We start from the raw sequence: 19,624 nt of genomic DNA, 5'->3' as shown, positions 1-19,624 counted from the left end.
TACATATATTTATTTGAATGAGAAAAGGAGTTTGATATTGTACTGTACATATGATAGGTTTTCCAAATCCACAATAAGCATAGGGTGTAAACAATCAATTATAGTTTTGTGCACCAATGTTAATACTTAAAAATGCAGAATCCCTTTTCCACTTGTACTTAAAATAAACTTTGGCGACAATCTCAGTGTAGTTTTACATCTTAACACGCCCATTTCTTATGTTGTTAATTTGTGGGTCCATATGCAGCTGGATTGTGATTTATCTTAACCACAAAATGTTTTAGGCCTCTTGTTTTGTAATGGAGTATAAACCAGCTATATCAGGGATCTCCAACCCTGGTCCTGGAGAGCCCCTATCCAGCAGGTTTCCTAGGTGTCTTTTTATCATCAGTGGCTAAAGATCTGGAACACCTGTTAATCTTGACTAATTGAGACAACAATTGGTTCAATTAAGTAATAGAGATTGGTTGAAACAAAAACCAGCAGCCACAGTAGCTCTCCAGGACCAGGGCTGGAGACCCCTGAGCTATATAATCAACTTTGGGGCTTGCAACACCATTACAGATATTCAGAACAGTATTAAGACTATGTAATTAATACTCCATATCTGAATATTCTCATACTAAAAAAAATAAAAAAAATAAATGTATATGTAGAATAGCTAGTTTATTGGATTTTTAACTCTGAATCAGTCTTTTGAACATAATAGAATCACATTATGCTGGATGGAAATGTCCTGTTAGGCTCCAGGGCCCACTGTGTGGCTGTGTACACAGAAATATATTACAGAAGGAATGGACAAGAAAACATTGGTAATTCTTCCCCCATTCGTAATATTGATAAGCAAAGTTGCTCAAGTTGATATCAGCAGAATTTAACAATATAAACATGCTTGTGTGGACTGCTGATACTACACTTACTCTATATGTACTGTAAGTGCCCTGGTATTTACATAGTATTGCATCTAAGCGCATTCCATACAGGGCTAGTACTAACAGCTGAAGCATCATAGAAGTCTGACACACTCTTGCTTGTTTTTCACACAGAGGCACTTGCCCCACCGTAACTACAAATTGTGTCCAACAGGTGGCGGTAAAGTAAAATAAAAGGTTAGCAATAACACCTACAAGGGGAATTTATCTGTGCCCCTCCCAACAAGGTTTTCTCATTGAAACAAATTCAATATATACATGAAAGCTGGAATTATTAAAAAAAAACAAAAAAAAAAAAACAGTATAGCATGTTATATCTCTTCATAAGGTACTGCCAAAATTCAACAGTACTCATATGTTTTAGTGATTAGGAGGTATTGTATTTTTGGCAGCAGTCATGTTCTGTATGTATTAGTAATAACATATTCGTCAGGTTTATTTTATTATACACAGAAAAAAAGTGTTAAGCCTAGGTTTTTTGGCCACTATTGAATGATAATTATTTCCAGTTCTGTTTAACAAACAATTTTATTAAGGACAGGAATCCCCTTTAACATTGTTTATAGGCCAATTACTTTACTTTATGAACTACACATACAACACACTAGGCTGAAATGCCTTACATGTGTACGGTTAAACTCACTGAAATAATGCAGTAAATCTATAACCCTGTGATTGTTTTACTATTTAAATTGCATTGGTGAGTTTGGAAGATTTTTACTATACCATAAAATAAGTGAAAAAATTGTGTAGTAGATGCCTGTAGATTGTAATATATATTTTGACACCATGCTGGAATGGCTCAACCCTGCTCCATTCTAGAAAGCACTGGATTCTCAGTTTGTAATTTTGATTACAGATGCCTGAAGTAACAGATCCATTAAAACAAGACAAGCTGCACAGTGAGAAAGGGAAAGTGCCCTCTGTGTATCTGCAGGGCCGGGGGATCAGAAGGAGTGTTCAGAGACGAATATTATCAGCCTGATGACAGAGCTGCCCCTGAAGTTAACCACACTGTTGACGGTGACCATCTCTAGGTCCAGCATGACCTCCCGTGGTCCTTTGATTGGTCTCGTAAGAACCAGGGTGGCACTGATGGGGCCGGTTTGCTGTTGTGTGAACAAAAAGAAGAAACAAAATGAGTTACCACAGAACACCACTGAGGTACAAAGCAGTCCCGACTTTATCCACAGGGGACCACTCTCACAAAGTACTGTAGCAACGCATTCCAGTTGCCAGCCACAGACATCTATGACATAGTCTACACCAGCCAAAGTGCTGTTTTGTAAGTAAGTGCCATCTAGAGAACTCTGTATTGCCAGCAATACGAAAGGAAACTCCATGTATAGTTGATCACTAGATGTCAGTAACTTATCAACATACAATACAATGTGAAGACACTCTGGCAGATATAGTCTATGAAATATATGTCTATGGGTGGCAACTAAAACTAAAGAATCTTTTGAAGGCTCCTCCCAACATTCCAGTGGTTGTTTGCTGACTGCAAATTCAATTTTCTGGGTAGAGAGGTTAAGTTTGGATTACTTAAGCCTTAGAGGTTCAAGGTGTAATGCATTACTCCCTACTGGACAAATATGATGCTGTTTTTTAGCATACAAATCTAAAGAAGGAGAGATCAGGCAGAGATCACTCTGAGAGATCACTCTGAAAGCTATTTACTCCAAATCCTCATTAGCGCAATTGTTTTTTTCTCGGTGGAACCCCCCCCCCCCCAAAAAAAAAACCACTAACTGAATGTCTAAAACAGATAATAAAAAACAAACAAAAAGGAAATATAAATATTCAGAACAACAGATTCAAAATGTATAATACCAACAATTAGCAAAGATGGTCATGTTTTCTAAAATGTAAGATTTGTCAGGTTGTCCTGGAAGAAAACTTGCTTCCTTCTGCTCTGACAATGTTCCCCAACTCTGAGGATTAGTTTTTCCAGCAGGACAATGCTCCATGCCACACAGCCAGGTCAATCAAGGTGTGGATGGAGGACCACCAGATCAAGACCCTGTCATGGCCAGCCCAATCTCCAGACCTGAACCCCATTGAAAACCTCTGGAATGTGATCAAGAGGAAGATGGATGGTCACAAGCCATCAAACAAAGCTGAACTATTTGAATTTTTGCGCCAGGAGTGGCATAAAGTCACCCAACATCAATGTGAAAGACTGGTGGAGAGCATGCCAGGACGCATGAAAGCTGTGATTGAAAATCAGGGTTATTCCACCAAATATTGATTTCTGAACTCTTCCCGAGTTAAAACTTTAGTATTGTGTTGTTCAAAAATGAATATGAACTTATTTTCTTTGCATTATTCAAGGTCTGACAACACTGCATCTTTTTTGTTATTTTGACCAGTTGTCATTTTCTGCAAAAAAATGCTCTAAATGACAATATTTTTATTTGTAATTTGGGAGAAATGTTGTCAGTAGTTTATAGAATAAAACAAATGTTCATTTTACCCAAACACATACCTATAAATAGTAAAACCAGAGAAACTGATAATTTTGCAGTGGTCTCTTAATTTTTTCCAGAGCTATATATATGTGTGTGTGTGTGTGTGTGTCTTGTATGAGTATTATATCTATAAGCAATATGTACAGAGAAAAGCAGGACCAAGCCACCATTAGGTACTTACCCTCATGTAGAACTCTCTGCCCTCATTGCCTGATTTAATCTGGAAGATGTAGTAAGCTCCAGGGTAGCGAGTGGTCGCCTGCATTTGAAACACATCGGTGGGTACACTGCGCGCCCCACCAGCTATATCCATGTACTTGTACAGGATTGTGAAAGGCTTTTCCCTGCAGCCAATGTTGTCTGCAGGGCACATACAGCGGCTGAAAAAAAAAAAAGGAGTATCGTTGTGGTAAAGCTGGCAGCAGTCGTCACCTTGCATTTCTGTTGTGCATCACTTTGAACCATTCAAGGTTTCCCTGGGAGCTTTAATTGTAAGTTACCTGTATTGGCGAGTGGTGTAAGCGCACACTAAACTAACTGCTATGCATCAGAATTATACCCTGCTGTGTGAACAAGTTTACGCCAAGGGACATTATGCTGCTTATCATGTAAAACATTCACCATAAAAGGACAGGTTCAAGTATGGCAGAATAGCTTTAGAAAAATTATTAGAAAATCTAACACTGAATTGCAAAAGAGAAAATAGAAAAATATCAGCGGTAAATTCAAATCCCAAAACTGTACCCCATCACATTAACTTCCTAACTAGAAACAGGTGTTTTTTTTAACCTCTTGTGACCCAAAAGAAAGTTCATTGAATTTCACCCCCCCTTTGAACTTTTGATAATTGAGACCCAAATAAATCAACTCCTAATTTTTAGGAAACAGTAATACCCAATGATTAACAATGTACACTAAAACGTACACAGGGTGACAAGAGGTTATCTCTTTTTGGTTTACTAATGCATTGGGGGTTGGCAACCAGAAGCACAATAAGAAACAGGGTGGCAAACCCGATATCTAGCGCTGGCCAGCCCTTCGTCTCAAAAACTGGAGTTAAATGAACACTCAAGATAAGGTATCTATGGTTGCAGGGGAGGGTCAAGATTAATCAGTCCTCAATAAAAAAGGATTGTATTTCTTGTCCATTATAAAGTACTAATAAGAGATACAGAAAAGTGATAATAGCAAAAGTAGAATAAATGCATAAAAAGGCTATAACTGTGTAAAATAGAATGATGAACATACAATGCTACTGTAGATGTAGAGACACTTCAATACAGTAAATGAGGTGCTTGGGTTGGCAGGTGAAACTGAAGTCTGCAATGCCATAGCCGGTGGTAACACTTACTTTTCACCAAGTTCGATGTAAGGCTCTTCACAATTGACAGGGTCTAAGCATTTATATCCTGCCTGGAAATTGAAACATACTTGTGCTGATGTACAGTTGTTGTTACCAGTCTCACATTCATTGATATCTTAAAAATTAAAACACACAACAAGTATGGTCAGGTTATTAATGTATTATCTGAATGTAAAAAGATACAACATTTAAAACATATATATATATATATATATATATATATATATATATATATATATATATATATATATATATATATGTATATATATATATCTTATAATTAAGTATTTTTGTTTATTGAATATGGCCCTATTAGTTAAATTAATTGACATAAGGAGTGCTATTTACAAAACTACAGTGCAGTTGTTAAGATTAACTTAATTGCACCTCATGACAAAGCTTTATGAAAAGGGCCTATAAAAAATAAAATAAACCCCAGTAACATTTCATTTGAATTGGAAACTAGGACTCGAAGTGATTATGAAGTATTATGTGTATGTGTATTGTTATACTGTTCTACATTGTTATATAGTGAAGCCTTTATAAAAGTGTTAGGAATGCTTCATACAGTAGCGTCCAATTCAAATAAATAGTTTAAAGCCATGGACATGCACTATTACTCATGCATTTATAATGACAGTACTACGACTGCAGTTAAAAAGATAACTGAAGTCCATATCTGAAGGTCTAACATATTGTCTTCTTAATATTACAGGCTGGCCATGGGCAGCACTGTTTAAAGACACATAAATAAAACAAACGTACATCAACAGACATACATTTATAATATAGACTTCCCCTACCTTGACACTCCCTGCCATCCTCAAAGATTGAATACCCCTCAGGGCAGATACAGTAATATGAGCCTGGCTGGTTCACACACTTATGCTGACAGAGGAAATCTGAGAAACTACATTCATCCATATCTGGAGGCAAGGCACAGGGGAAAGGAATTTAGGGACCAAGATGTGTACAAGGTGTTGTGTTTAAAAGCAGCGCTTGCTTACAATTTGTGTTATTAACTGTAGATATAATAAAAAGGTACAAGCACAGCAGTTTCATCTATTCCAGGTTTCAATACTTGATTAGCAACCACAGGTAACACGATCAGGTTATCTAATTAAACTCATAGTAAAACCAGGAATGGATCAAATTGCAGTGCAAAAGAGAGTCTTATTTTCATCCCTGTATATATTTTAATATATAGTTAAATCAGAATAATTAAACAGCATAGCTAATCTTAATCCGATACAAACTAACTGATACAAATAAGTTTGTCTGTATCGCATCAAGATGTAATCTTGTGCAGTTTAGGCAAGCAGAACCAATCATCACAGAATGACTGCAAGCATCATACAAAGTTCAGAGGACTCTTTAATCATTTCTGTGAGGTGGGACTGAATAGCGCATACTCACCCTCACAGGTAACGCCATCAGCTCCCAGCTCAAAGCCAGTATCACAGCGGCACAGGAAGGAGCCGTAGGTGTTGAAACAGTTGTGGCCACAGGGGTTTTCTCCATCACATTCATCCACATCTGTGTGGAAATACATACTGTGTTTTCCATACTTATAAGAAGACGACATACACGAGTAGTGTTTGGATGATTCTACATCACCACACATATTGGCATGCATAGAAAACTATTGTGAAAACAATTAAGGTTATTGTTTTACATTTTTTTGCTCTGAAAACAATAACACAGTTTCAATGTGTAGGTTAAAATGTCTGAAAGTTAACATCCTTCAAAATTACCTTGGCATGATCTGCTGTCAGAATTGAGGATGAAGCCTGGATTGCAGGTACAAGAGTAGGATCCCGGCACATTGGCACACAGCTGCTGGCAGTAGCCATACCTGCACTCATCTATGTCTGAAAAAGAACAAGCGCAAGACAGGCAGTCAAAAACTGTATTTGAAAACTGAATGTAAAGTAAGACAGCAAATGGTTAAAATATATGCAATGGTGTGTAATACAGTACATTAACATGCTCCATTTACTTGAGAACATTTACTCGAAAACTGGTTTAACCATTGAACCGGTAGATTCCTAGAATGTCTTCAGGACACTGTCATAAATGCAGGACGGATACAGGTGTCCTTAGAGTGTTCTACTGCAGGAATTGATCAGCTTGACACCCCAAGTTTGTGAGAACTAAAGTATAGATAGGTTACAAAATTGCTTCTGAAGAAATGTTGGGTACAAGAAGTGGCGGTCTGTTCATTGCTGGCATAACAGTACTCTTGTCCATTGCTAGCACTATATAATTTTGGTGGAATTGTTTTCAATGATCTCAGTTACATCTTCCAACAATATTTTTTTTCCTGCCCTTATCTGAAGCGTCTGTCTTTTTTTAAATTTTTTATTATGAGTTAATTGAAGCCAGTACTCTGTTGGGCTTCAAAGGTTGAATAGCCTTTCACAAGGGTAGTTGTTAAAGAGGGTGGTAAAATATCAGTCTGTAGCACTGTGTAAACATACGTGTTCAGAAGGACACCGCAAGTGCATCATAAGCACTCCCTGCTTACACAAACTGACGTAAGACAAAACACTTCTGATACTCAATCTTGGGATGGGTTCAGTTACTTTAAACCACAGGTGTCCAATCCTGGTCCTGGAGGGCTGGTGTCCCTCCTAGTTTTTGTTCCAACTGTACCCTAAATTACTTACTTGGACCAATTAAGTGCTTATTAGAAACTTAATTGGCCCAATTAATTAATTTAGGGTACAGTTAGAACAAAAACCAGGAGGACACCGGCCCTCCAGGACCAGGATTGGGCATCCCTGCTTTAAACCCTTTGAACTGCCATACAGTTTCATTGTGTATGTGTGTTTGTTATACCATGAAGTGTTTTAATCCTTGTTTATTGCTGTTTCCACCCTCATTGATATTTGGCAAGTTTCATTAACAACACATTTTAAACGTCAGGGTTGCCAGTATAAAAATGACCTCTCGGTCATTTTCTAGATGTGCGCACCAGTAATTTCTTCCTTTCTGAAACCAAGTTTACTTTGCAATAGAAAATATCTGAAAAATAAATAAATAACTGTTTCAAGGTGGCGACAATTGCTAGTGCACACCCTCAAACCCTAGTGGTCTGTTCTATGCTGGCCTCATTACAGAGATTGCTCAGAGACAAAGGATACATATGCTATTAATTTATTAAACATACCAAATATCTAGCTGCGAAAGAAATACTTTGGACAGCAGTAGCCTACATTTATTTTTTATATGGATATTCACAAAAGTATTTTCACAAAACTGTTTGGATTAATTCAATAAAGTTTGATATTCATTACATTGTTTTAGACTTCGTTTCCTTTAAAAGCACGAATGAATTATTCTATCCAAAAAAGGTCTGCTTAGCTTTTGGGTTCAAATACAGTATCCTTTTAACCAGAAACAGTGTCATATTCTGGCAATACTACAGTATAATACTTTACGAGCTTCTGTTTATTGAGAATATCTGGGCTCTGGTTTAATCAGCGATAGAGTGAAGAGAGGCATTGTGCTTCAGAGCTACCCTATTCATTTCTTCCCCACTCAGTGAAGCTCTTACCCAGGCACTGTCCTTCAACAAGCCAGTAGCCATCTGTGCAGGAGCAAGTGTAGCCTCCGTCCGTGTTGATGCAGATCTGGGTGGGGTGGCACTGCTGAGCATCAGTGGCACATTCATCTATGTCTGCAGCAGTGTGAGGATACACATATTAAACACACAACTAAGGCAAGATCCGCTCAGTGCTATTCATGATTCAGTGAAATCAAAATAAATGTAAATGTATTATCAAAGTTATCCCTTGAAAAGAATCTCATTTTGAATGATAATGGATCAGAATTGACACATCCTTGATGTGCACAATTAATCCAACAGAATTCTTATTTAAAAAAGAAAAATGTCTAGATATTTTCTTTGTGGTTTATTTAATAACTAAAATGAGCCACCATGGGTTACATTTGCAAAGCCTTCACTCTGTTCTTTACTTAATCCTATTCTTTGAAAGGAGAAAACATGTCTTAATTTTAGTAAACTAGATGCAAACACGGACAAGTAATATATCAAGCTGTTTCTAATTTTGAGATATTTTCAAAAAATAAAAGGATCATTGGAGTACATGATTGAAATATGGCTCTCCATTTCTCTTGCTTTAGAGTATAAGGTACAAATTCCCTCTGTGGACAACCCAATGGTATGACCCAAGGACTCTGCAACATCCCTGAAATTCACTCCATTGGCCGTGGTGAACAGATACGGTATACAGTGAAAGCCTGTTTTATATACTGAATATGCAGTCTAAAGGTTTCCTTTTTTGGACATTATCAAATGCATTCTATTAGGCATGTGAATTTTTATAAGATGAACTCACTTCTTGCATACTAGTGAAAATAATAACATAATTGCTTTAGATAAACATGGAGCTTAATGAGTGATGATGCTTGATAAAGGCACAGGCTCAAGCCAAAGTCTTAATGGCTAGCTTGACTGCTTTATAACAGTTTCCAAGAGCAGGGACAGCCAACCTTGGAGCCAGCCCAATTCCAACACACAGAGCACCTGTTTGCAGTTAAGGCTTTCGACAGCACTGAATCTGGCTTGTGACTTTTCCCACATCAGCTTCATGCATATTACAAACTGGGGTGGGGAGAATTCTGACTTGTTTCCTTATATAGGTGCTTTACTAGCTTATCGTGGTGAAGTGTTCCATGCTGTAATTACTGATGGTGTTGATTGTGTGAAAACTTTTTTATTTCTTTGATGGCACTAGACTAAACAGGAATGTTTTGGGCCACCCCAAGTTTGTATTTTATTATATGCCTCGGTTCCCAGGGTAACAATATTACATTGGTAGCTTTACTAAGCTGTAAGCCACAAACTGAGCATGATTTAAGCATTAATAACCAAAGCAGGGAGCATTACAAGGTGGGTAATTGACAATGATGACAGTTAAGAGTTTAAAGGCATTTACTAGTGCTATTTATGGTGAATAAAACAGAAACATTTATCAGGTTTTCATGGAAGCTTTATCAACCACCTTATAATAATTTATACTACAGTAGGTGTGTGGCTGTTACAAACCATAATTATTTTTCATATTTTATGGCCAGCTTGCAGCTGTGATGTCCCAATAGCGACTTCCTAAACCCTAAAAATAATAATCATAATAATTCAATCAATTATCATGAGTAAACCATTAATTATGTGGGATAATAAGAAAACACAATTCTTCAAGGGTAACTCATAAATGACTTTGCCCCTCAGGGTTTTATGCTGTAATCTATCCTTTTTTCCTAGTAAAATCACTGTCATATTAATAAACTCAGGAAGTGATGGCATTAGTATTTGATATTTGTCCCTGTCTGTATATTTTGTTTGCTTTCCCCCTTGCCTTTAAGCAGAAAATGGTAGCGCTTACAAATCAGCAACAATGTGTCACTCATTTAATTCAAGCACATCATCACACTCATCCGCTTCATAAGATATATTGCAATGTATTAAGCATGCAACCAAGTCATGCAAACAAGATAGTAAAATCCCTAAGTAAAGCCAATAAGAGTTACAAACTTTTTTAATACTATTACTATATCTTTAATATTTAGTCAGCTGCCATGGGTGTTGGGTATGCTTGACAGCTTTTATTCCTGGCTTTGGATCTGTCCAAATTCCCCCAAGATAATCCAATTCCTCCTCCCAGCGAAGGGTGTGGACTCTCTTGAAATTAATCACCCCAGTAAAAAGAGCAACCCTGCAAAAACTAGCCTCAGCAATGAGTTTCCTTTTAAATTCAGTGTTACATGTTTTCAAAGTTGGGTGGCAGTGTAGGGGAAACAGCTCTCACCAAAATGCATTATGCAAGGGAAGCCACAGCTTCTGGGAGTTCCTGAGAGACTAGAAAGAAGATTGAACCAGGCATGAATTCAGGTATTAAACTGCTCAGAACATCAACTACAGCAGCCAACTTTAAAAACAACCGTGTCTGACCCTCCCCTGTGGCCTGCATGGTTGTCCTTCACCTAATGGTTTTAGCTCTATGCCTTTGTTTAAGTAGAGGTTAAAATGGGTATTTATTGGTGCATGGTATGCCAAGGATAAATACATTAACTGCGTTTTTATTTTTCAGTGTAATCAGTTTGCTAAATCAGTTGCTTGTTTGTGCTTTGGAAAAGGATAGGCAATGCATTGCATGCGGCAGTGTTAAACACATGCTATAGCGTTTATATAGACTTTAGTGATAAATATTCAGGGCCTTTGTCTTTGCCTTTTATATTGGTACAGATTGAGTTATATTTGTAGTTGTGGATAATTGTATTTTTGACAGATTGGTCCATTTGAATTTCTAAACGCAATAGCATTTATAACTGGCATTATTCATTGAATGCTTTTATACATATGCATATTTGTTTTTTCTCCTCTACCTAATATATAACTAATTGAAGCTAAATGCAAAAGGAGGAAACTATTTGCCTGTCTGTTAAATGTAATTTCTGTGTTTGTTCTTGTTATATCTATTTGCTCTATTTGTAAAGCTCTTGTTAAGACTACCTTTGCTAATATCAGTAACATTTATCTATCTATCTATATAAACCATAGTAATAGGGCTTAATTGGGGTAAGGTTTTGCTCAGCTGCTGGTTTCCTAGTGACGATTTATTTGATATTATTAAATAGTATAGGTCAGAAATGAATGACTACCTGCCACCCTGGACAAACTCTGATAAGAATCCAAGGCTCAAAAAGGTTCTTCAAGCTCTTTAGATAAAACTGATAGTGGTTCCTATTCCCAAGTTGTTTAGTATTTAGTTCAAGAATCATTTACTGTTATATACTGTTTTGGTCTATTTTTTCATTAAAAAGTAGAAAAACGTAACCCTTATGAAAGCCTTAACAAAGCTGTTTCTTATAGTGGTTCTGCTATATATTTAAGAATTGTAATACTTTGTTTACATTTGTATTGTACTTGATGCTGCATGTTTGCCATTGAATGTTACTTGTTAAAAATATTGAGTTAATGTATTTGTAGTAATGGATAGTTCTTTTTTCCATACTTGTCATGTCATAATAACCATGAGAAAGAAGAAAAACAACTGCCACCTATATCTACCACCTGGACCCAACATGTCACCCAAAATGCCAGACATGGCTGATTAAAACAGAACCAATACATTGTGTACTTTGGCTGATGTGACTATTTTGAAATTAAATTGGACCATGGAGAAGTGAAGGAGAGTGAAACCAAAGAAACACAACCGAGAAGCCAAGAAAAGCCAGAACTCAAATGGCATTCAGAAAACTGCTATATTTAATAGACTTTCTAGTAGAGCTGGAACAGCTATTGGAACAAGGGCACAGTGAGACTGCATAGTTAACTCCACGCCTCGCTTCCAGGGGAACTGAACTGTGACATGCTTCTTATGTCATCTTACAGTTTACTTGTAGATTCCATACATTTTACACAAATATGATATTACATTATCACTGTGTTGTTGTTTGAGCTTCTAGACTTCATTTAGTCTTTCAGCTTCTGCCGCTCAAAGGCTGATGACTATGCTGAACAGTAGTTTTCTGCATTGGGGGTTTTGTTGAGCGCATCAAATGCAGTTCACTTTTTTTTTATTCAGTAGTCGCCAATTCTTTTTTAAAAAGATTTTCTCCCAATTTAGAATATCCAATTATTATTTAAGCTAGGCTCACCGCTACCACCCCTGCGCTGACTCGGGAGCGCTGAAGACAAACTCACACTGTCCTCCAAAGCGTGTGCCATCAGCCGACTGCTTTTTTTCACACTGCAGACTCACCATTCAGCCACCTTGGAGCTACAGCTTTGGAGGACAATGCAGCTCCGGGCACCTTACAGGCAAGCCCGCAGGCACCCGGCCAGAATACAGGGGTCGCTGGTGTGCGATGAGCCGAGGACTCCCGGGCCGACCTAACCCCCTCCTCCCCCCCCATCCCCGGAGGCACTTGGCCAATTGTGCGCTGCCCCCTGGGAACTCCCGCTACAATCGACAATGGAAAAGCCTGGACTCGAACCGGTGAAGACCAGGAATAGGGCGCATCCTGCACTCCACGTGGAGTGCCTTTACAGGATGCGCCACTCCGGAGCACCTAAACTCATTTCACTTGTGACCAGAAAAAAGAAAAGGTAAAATTAATGAGCCCACTGTACCACCACCAAGCCTCTTCAATTAAGACCACACATGTTTACAAAGCTCACATCGGTCTCAGTTTGTCACCACTTATATTTGATTATGCCACACACTGTTCATAATGTTACAAACTACACAGCCAATTTTAAGTTTCAGAGTGGCAGTACATATGTTTCCCAGGTGCTTGAGAATCACAGTGCAGTTTACCGGTATATACTTGGAACTTACCGACACACTGGTTGTCTTCGCTCAAGACGTACCCAAACCGACAGAGGATCGATCTTCCTGGTGTGGGGAAGTTAGGTGCTGGAACAGGGACAGGGGCGGGTGGGAAAGGATTTGAGAAGGACACTGAGGAATCTGGATAAGTCAAGCCAGGAAAGGATGGGGAGTTCGGCCTCGCATAGGTGGAACCTCCCCCGAATGTCCGTGGAACACACAGGTATCCTCCATTCTGATTGATACACCTCATATCCCCTCTGCAGGTGTTCGGGATCAACCGACACTCGTCAATATCTAAAAAGAGAGGCAGTTAGCATTCCACAAGTAGGCTTTCTTATTTCGTGCAGTACTGAATACCATCAAGAGATTAATTTCCTGTTTTTTGTTTTTTACCCACAGAACCATACTTCACTCTGGAGGCGAGTCCCAACCTTGAAAGTCTCTGTCTGGACTCATCGGCAAGCAGATCAGAAGAGGTCCCTGGGAACACAAAGGCTAATGCAAAGCTCCCCGTGGGTCCTCAGCCCAAATCGGAAAGTTGCCGGGAACAGGACTCATGCCAGGCTTGTACACGGCAGTGTTTTCACGAGGTGAACCACTCGGGACCCCTGTCTTTATTTCATTGTTTTAGCGTTTAAAAGGTGCTTGCCTGAAAGGCGCTATGAAATGGAATTCTAATTCTTTCTATATTTATATTTAAAATGAAATGGAATATGAATGAAAAAAATAATCACATGGGGCCATAAAAACATTGGTCCATGGACGACAAAAATATTGCTTTAGTAACAAAACACCCACACCACTACAGGCATGTCCCAGAGTATTGAATTCTTTAAAAAATACCAAAACAATTTTTTAATAAAACCACATGGATAAACAGACTGCAGGAGGCTGCAATGGTAAGAAACATGTATATTGTACAAATAACTGCGCAATGTTTTAATATTAGATACATAAACTACGCTATTCAATTACTCTACATATCCCTTCCAGGCAGCATCTGCAAACCTTCTCCACCACCTACTGTGTTCCAACTATCTATGTGAAAATGAACAAGGTTCCCAAATTGCATCTTTCAAAATACTGTGATTATAGCTAGTGTTTATAAAACCTCCTTTGATTTTTGATAACACATTTGTGTATTTTTCATTTATCACCGCCTTCTTTCAGTAAAGTGAAATATATGTATCTTCAGATAAACAATTGAACTCTGTTAGGTCAAAAATGAAATACCTTGAGGAATGCAGAAAGAAAAAATATATATACCTTGATATAGGAATACTGGGGAATACAGTGCCTCAGGATCCAAAAGTTAAAGCAACAAGGTTAATAAAACAGTGCTCTGTTTAATATCATTTATACTTTCAGGTATTTCACCACTGAGGATTTACCCACCTCTATCTGATTATTGGGTTAAAAGAAACAGTGCTTTGCAAGCCTGCTTTCAGATAGTTTCACTTGAAGGGAAACACTGTCCATACCCCTTCACCAGCTCGTTCCCTGTCATTAACCAATCAGTCGCTTCTCTTACTGACTGTCATTCCTTCAGCAATTAATATGTGCAAAGCTGAGGCAAAATGACTTTTGAATTGCAAGTGTAACAGATGAGAGTAATGCAAGGAAGCCAAGAGCTTTCTTTAACCTAATGCAGCACCAATCATGTTTTGTCCATGTGTGACCTATGTAACAAAAGGAATGCAAAACAGGTGCGAAGTATGAAAATGTGTCGTTCGCTACAATCACTTAAAACATGTATGCATTTTATATTTCCTCTTCAGTAAATAGTGTAGACAGGTGCAGACAAAGATCCTTACCTATGCACTGTCCCGTCTGTTGCTCAGCATGGAACCCCTGGGAGCACGGCTGTAAATCCACAAATGAAACTTATAAGAGATTTCCTGAGTTCTGTTAGCTGAATTTTAATTGCTGATCTCATTAATTCATTAACTCATTATTGCTTTATTGTTTTTTTTTTTTAACGATAAACACATATCTACATAAACCATCATGTTATTGGTACGTGTGTTCAACATGCCAAATAAAGCTCTTTTGAACCTAACATCACGCTTAATTAGTACTGCCACCACATTTACAAATGTGTAAACTCTTGCACAAACCAACTCACATAGTGAAAAGGTAAATGGAATTGTGCAATTAAACGCTACATTGATGAAGCAGTGAAGCAAGTAAGCAATACAGAATGTACTAAAGTAAACATTTCACAACAAAGGGGCCGACAGTCACATATAAGCCCTTTGTGAATATGTTTAAACTAGAAATTCCTACTCTCAAAATTTTTTTTCAAAAGAACTGAATCAAATTGATTACCAGTTCTTTGATGTCAAATGTATCCCAGATCTGTACCTGATGTTAGCTAATAGCTACCTGTATTTATAATAAAGCTTAATGTTCCTTTATAACATTCTTAATGCCCCTCAATCATTACTGTTCAAACCCAAAACTAATTTATTCTCCGCCACCTCAACCTGTGTTATCAGACAATGAAACAAAAATAACATTTTAAAAAATTGTGCTCCAGTATACACTACCTCAAATAGAAACAGCTGGTATGGCCCAAGCAGTAACTTGTACATAGACTGTGTTTTAACTGCACTATAATAGTAGTCATTACAGATTTCAAATGGCAATTACTTTGTACCAGTTCACCACTGCAATTTTACGTGTATCAGTTGAACAACTCCATACAACAGACACAGTAAAACGTTTTCAGTCACTGAAAACAAATTGAAATCTGTCAGCTTTTACCTGAGTGCTTCCTAAGTGGAAGTGCAGCAGGATTAACAGCAGCACTGAAAGCATTCTGCAAAGAGAAGAAAAGAAACAGTGTGACTGGATGTTTAGGTCGGGTGGTTCTGCTTGCACAGCAACCATATAGGCAGCAGGGTCAGAGACAACATCATCTCAAAGTGTTGCTCGAACAAGAAAAAAACAAAAACAATTCAATTGTCTTGTCCCTCTGCTACACTTTCCAGTGCTTTAAGTCCCCTCCCTATGGTTTGGGTCAAATTGATTGAAGAGTCATTTCCATTATTGCCATATATTGCATGCTTTTGTTGTTACAGTAAGTTAGCATATGGGCGCACATGCTGCCTAACGTTGACTGGCGCGGTAAAAACATCAGTGACTGTTTCGCCTCACTACAGAGGCCCCTTCTGGCAGGACTGTCGTTTGTGGCTGGCGAGCTCCTGGGAGTGAAGTATTGATGCTTACTGACCTTCAATTCTCCTGCGCTATTGTGGGGAGTTGCTTCAGTGATGGAATGTAATTGGGGTTTACATAGGGTTAACATAACTGAACATTCTAAATTGGATAATTAAAAGAAGAGTGTCCACTGCAGGGTGCATGGTCACAGAGGGGAATGTGCTAAAGCTCATGCCACCATTACTTGTGCTATCCCCTCTCTGTGGATACATAAACAATAAACACAAGAAAAAAACAAGGAACCTGTGAACTATGTATTTCATTTTATTGGAGCAGGAAAAGTGTCCATGGAGATAACTTTTACCAGCTGGTCAATAAAACCTCCAAACTGGGACCAACTTCAGGCATACATTTCCTTTGAATAAACAGTACTAATATTCTAATATCCAGTAATCTGTTTTTGCCTACAGTGTAAGATTAGGCAGCAAACATATTTGGAATCTTAATATCATTTAGAATCCTTATGCAGAACACTCTTCCTAAACCACAAGAATCACACAAGAGTGTTTTTCTTCAACAGAATATATTTTTCACTGGGCGTATTGAGTAACAAAAGACAGATAGCAATCGGCCATATCCTTCCTACAAATGTTTTCAAATCTGGCTGTAAGAAATGGGTTTATTTATTTTAGGAAGCAAATACAAAAATATGAATCCATGTTATGATGCTTGTCACTCAATAGTTATGAGGATGGCAATAAGAACAATCGTAGCCACCATCTAATTATAAAGGTTCCTCATGGCAGACTGTGGAGAAGTATATTAACACTGTGCTGTACAAACAGTCCTTTAGGAAAAGCCTTGTGCATTCAAAACCTATGCAACATTATCATGCTACCCCACCTCACTGCCTTACAATCAGCCTTGAGGAATCTTTTCAGAAGCTAGTTGTTTTTGGAATAGTTAGTAAGCAAGGGACACAATGATCTAAAGCAAAATATTTATTTAATTTTGTGTCAAAAATACAAGCACATCACAGCATGCATTGTTTTAGATTTAAAGGGATAACCACTAATGCTTTCAAACCAGTTCTTACAGTATCTCTCAACACGCTCAAAAGCCCCTCTGCAATTATGTAGTTTTCAACATTTCATTTTAACTGATGAGTGAGCCATATACCCTGCAAACACTCAAAAAATAAACTTGGATAGCATTTATTAGGGACACAGTCACATGAGCTGTTACACAGGCATGACCTTTGAGAAAAATTGAGTTAACTGCATTTTTCGTCTAACAGATCATTTAGTCTGATATTATTAAATATTAGTAAGCAAAAGTATTGTTGTATAATTCCATGAAGACACAAATTACAACCTATCTATGTTCCAAATATTTCAGCACATACTCTGAAATGAAAGAGGCATTAGTTAAAAAAAAATGCTTTAGTTTGTATAAATACTAAAATAAAGTGTATACATTAAACACAAACATTTCTATAAGTTTTTATCAATGTCTTCCAATGTTTGTCATTGGATTTATTAGGTTTAGTATTTCTCAATTCAGCACTGTTGAGTGTTTTATACTATGGCTGTTAGTTTCTATTAGACAACAGGACTTGTTTTTCATAAAGGACAACTTGGATCATAATACTGTAACAAAACAGTAGTTGCACAATGACAAATCTCTTTTAAACCCCACGTTTGGAGAACTACTGAAAAAATGCATTCAATGAATATTTGTTCATTTACCTTATTGTTTTGAAGTTTGTAAGTTTCTTCCACAGTCTTCACAGCAAGTCCCAAAGTATTTCTTGGTCCCCTAATATTTTTCCTCTTGAAACAAACAAACAGCAGACTTTCAGCCAGCCTGCAAATTCCTTAGGTGGTGGTGTGTCTACTCTGTACTACAGTACTAATAACCCGGGACCAGGCACTCGCTAACTGCACCACTCTGAACTTCCCTCAGACGCTGTGCTGCAAAGCAAAACGAGCACCTGGTTTTATTTAGCTCCTGTCTGTCATCCAAGCGATAGACCAATTGGACAAAAGAATGCTTAAAATGAACACTTCCATTTTCCAAAAGGCTGCTTAATAATGTAAATGGGGGCCCTATAGCATTTGGCAACAGCTGGTTTAAATCACTTGGACAATCCCACAACAATTCCCTGGGAAAGCTGCCCATGCATTTTTTAGGAATGCTTGAGGACAACTGGAAAGCGACACACACACCAAAATGTAGTATTTAATGGAAAATTCTTTAGGAAGGACACTGCTATACCATGGAATGAATGTGGAAATACCACCCAATAATGGCTGTTAGGAGCCTATTCTGTCTCACAAGAGCAGTTCTATCCCAGAATGTTATCCATTTTCTATAGAGACAGTAAATGTTTTGGGATAATACGAACGACAGATACCAAGAACACTTCTCATTGTCTCCAGCTACACTGTAATTATACAGATATTACACATATAGTTATGTAGTTACAATGCAGCAACCTACCTATAATTACAAAGTGAAAAACATTTTGTTTTACAAAAACTTTTGTAATTGAACTGTATTTGTAATTACACCGTATTACGACAAGAAATTAAGAAAACAAGGGGTGAGAGTAAGGTTAATGGGCAAAAAATCTCCCGCCTCATCATTCCTAGAATACGATTGTTTTCCTAAGGTGCAGTGGGGGTACCACTGCACCTTAGGAAAACAAGCTTTACTGAATCTGACACAAAAGTGAACAAGTTTCCAAAGTCCCCGTTCAGTTGTGTCATAAATCAAGGTTTCATTAATAAATTATCTGTCACAATTCTCAATTGGAACAGCACTGTAGAAAAAATAAGAAAAGAATGTAGATGGATGTGAACACACATACATGAATGGCAAGTTTTATGCCGCTAATCAGACTGGAAAGTCGCTGTGCTTGACATATTGCAGAACTTGTACCATTGCCAACTTTGGTTATTGTCTTCATTTTGTGCACAGTACCTTTGACATGATATTAAAAGGGTTGTACTGTGAATCTTTCTTGTTCCGCACCTGTAATTAGTTTGAGGATGACCCTTTTTTTGTATCACCAGTACTGATTTTACTCAAATGTAAAATAAAAAATAAATCAACCTGGAGAATATAACGTATTGTGAAACTATTCATAGCTCAATCAAGCTGGGGCCAATGCCTTCATTTAAAAAAAAATATATATATATATATAATTTCACTTTCCTTATGTTGCTTTCAATCTCCAGCCTTTGCCAGGAAGAAAATTACTTCTAATTAAGTTATAGCTTGGGTTAAATAAACTATTATTTTAACTGAGATGCACATGTTTATGAAATG

The 19,624-nt window shown here is 37.6% G+C and overlaps 1 protein-coding gene across 1 annotated transcript; it reads right to left on the bottom strand.

The window, feature by feature from the left end:
* Positions 1–650: 650 nt before the first annotated feature.
* LOC121325008 (fibulin-5-like) lies at positions 651–18,697 on the bottom strand. The gene is made up of 11 exons (XM_041267292.1): positions 18,040–18,697; positions 15,896–15,950; positions 14,944–14,992; positions 13,136–13,423; positions 8,326–8,448; positions 6,521–6,637; positions 6,183–6,302; positions 5,570–5,692; positions 4,755–4,881; positions 3,585–3,783; positions 651–2,041 (listed from the first exon to the last, which is right to left on the bottom strand). Exons 2-11 carry the CDS (start codon positions 15,947–15,949, stop codon positions 1,880–1,882), a joined length of 1,362 nt encoding a protein of 453 aa, XP_041123226.1. The 5' UTR covers position 15,950; positions 18,040–18,697; the 3' UTR covers positions 651–1,879.
* Positions 18,698–19,624: the final 927 nt, after the last annotated feature.

Source organism: Polyodon spathula, chromosome 12, assembly GCF_017654505.1.
Source record: "Polyodon spathula isolate WHYD16114869_AA chromosome 12, ASM1765450v1, whole genome shotgun sequence".
NCBI lineage: Eukaryota > Metazoa > Chordata > Actinopteri > Acipenseriformes > Polyodontidae > Polyodon > Polyodon spathula.
The sequence above is the reverse complement of the archived record's forward strand: the minus strand, read 5'-3'. Positions and strand labels throughout refer to the sequence as shown.

Coding starts and splice junctions, on each gene's coding strand:
- LOC121325008 (XM_041267292.1), bottom strand. CDS start 15,949: ATGCTTTCAGTGCTGCTGTTAATCCTGCTGCACTTCCACTTAGGAAGC. Junction 6,303..6,520: donor TGACAGCAGATCATGCCAAG/GTAATTTTGAAG, acceptor ATTTCCACACAG/ATGTGGATGAATGTGATGGA. Junction 2,042..3,584: donor GCAGAGAGTTCTACATGAGG/GTAAGTACCTAA, acceptor TTCACACAACAG/CAAACCGGCCCCATCAGTGC.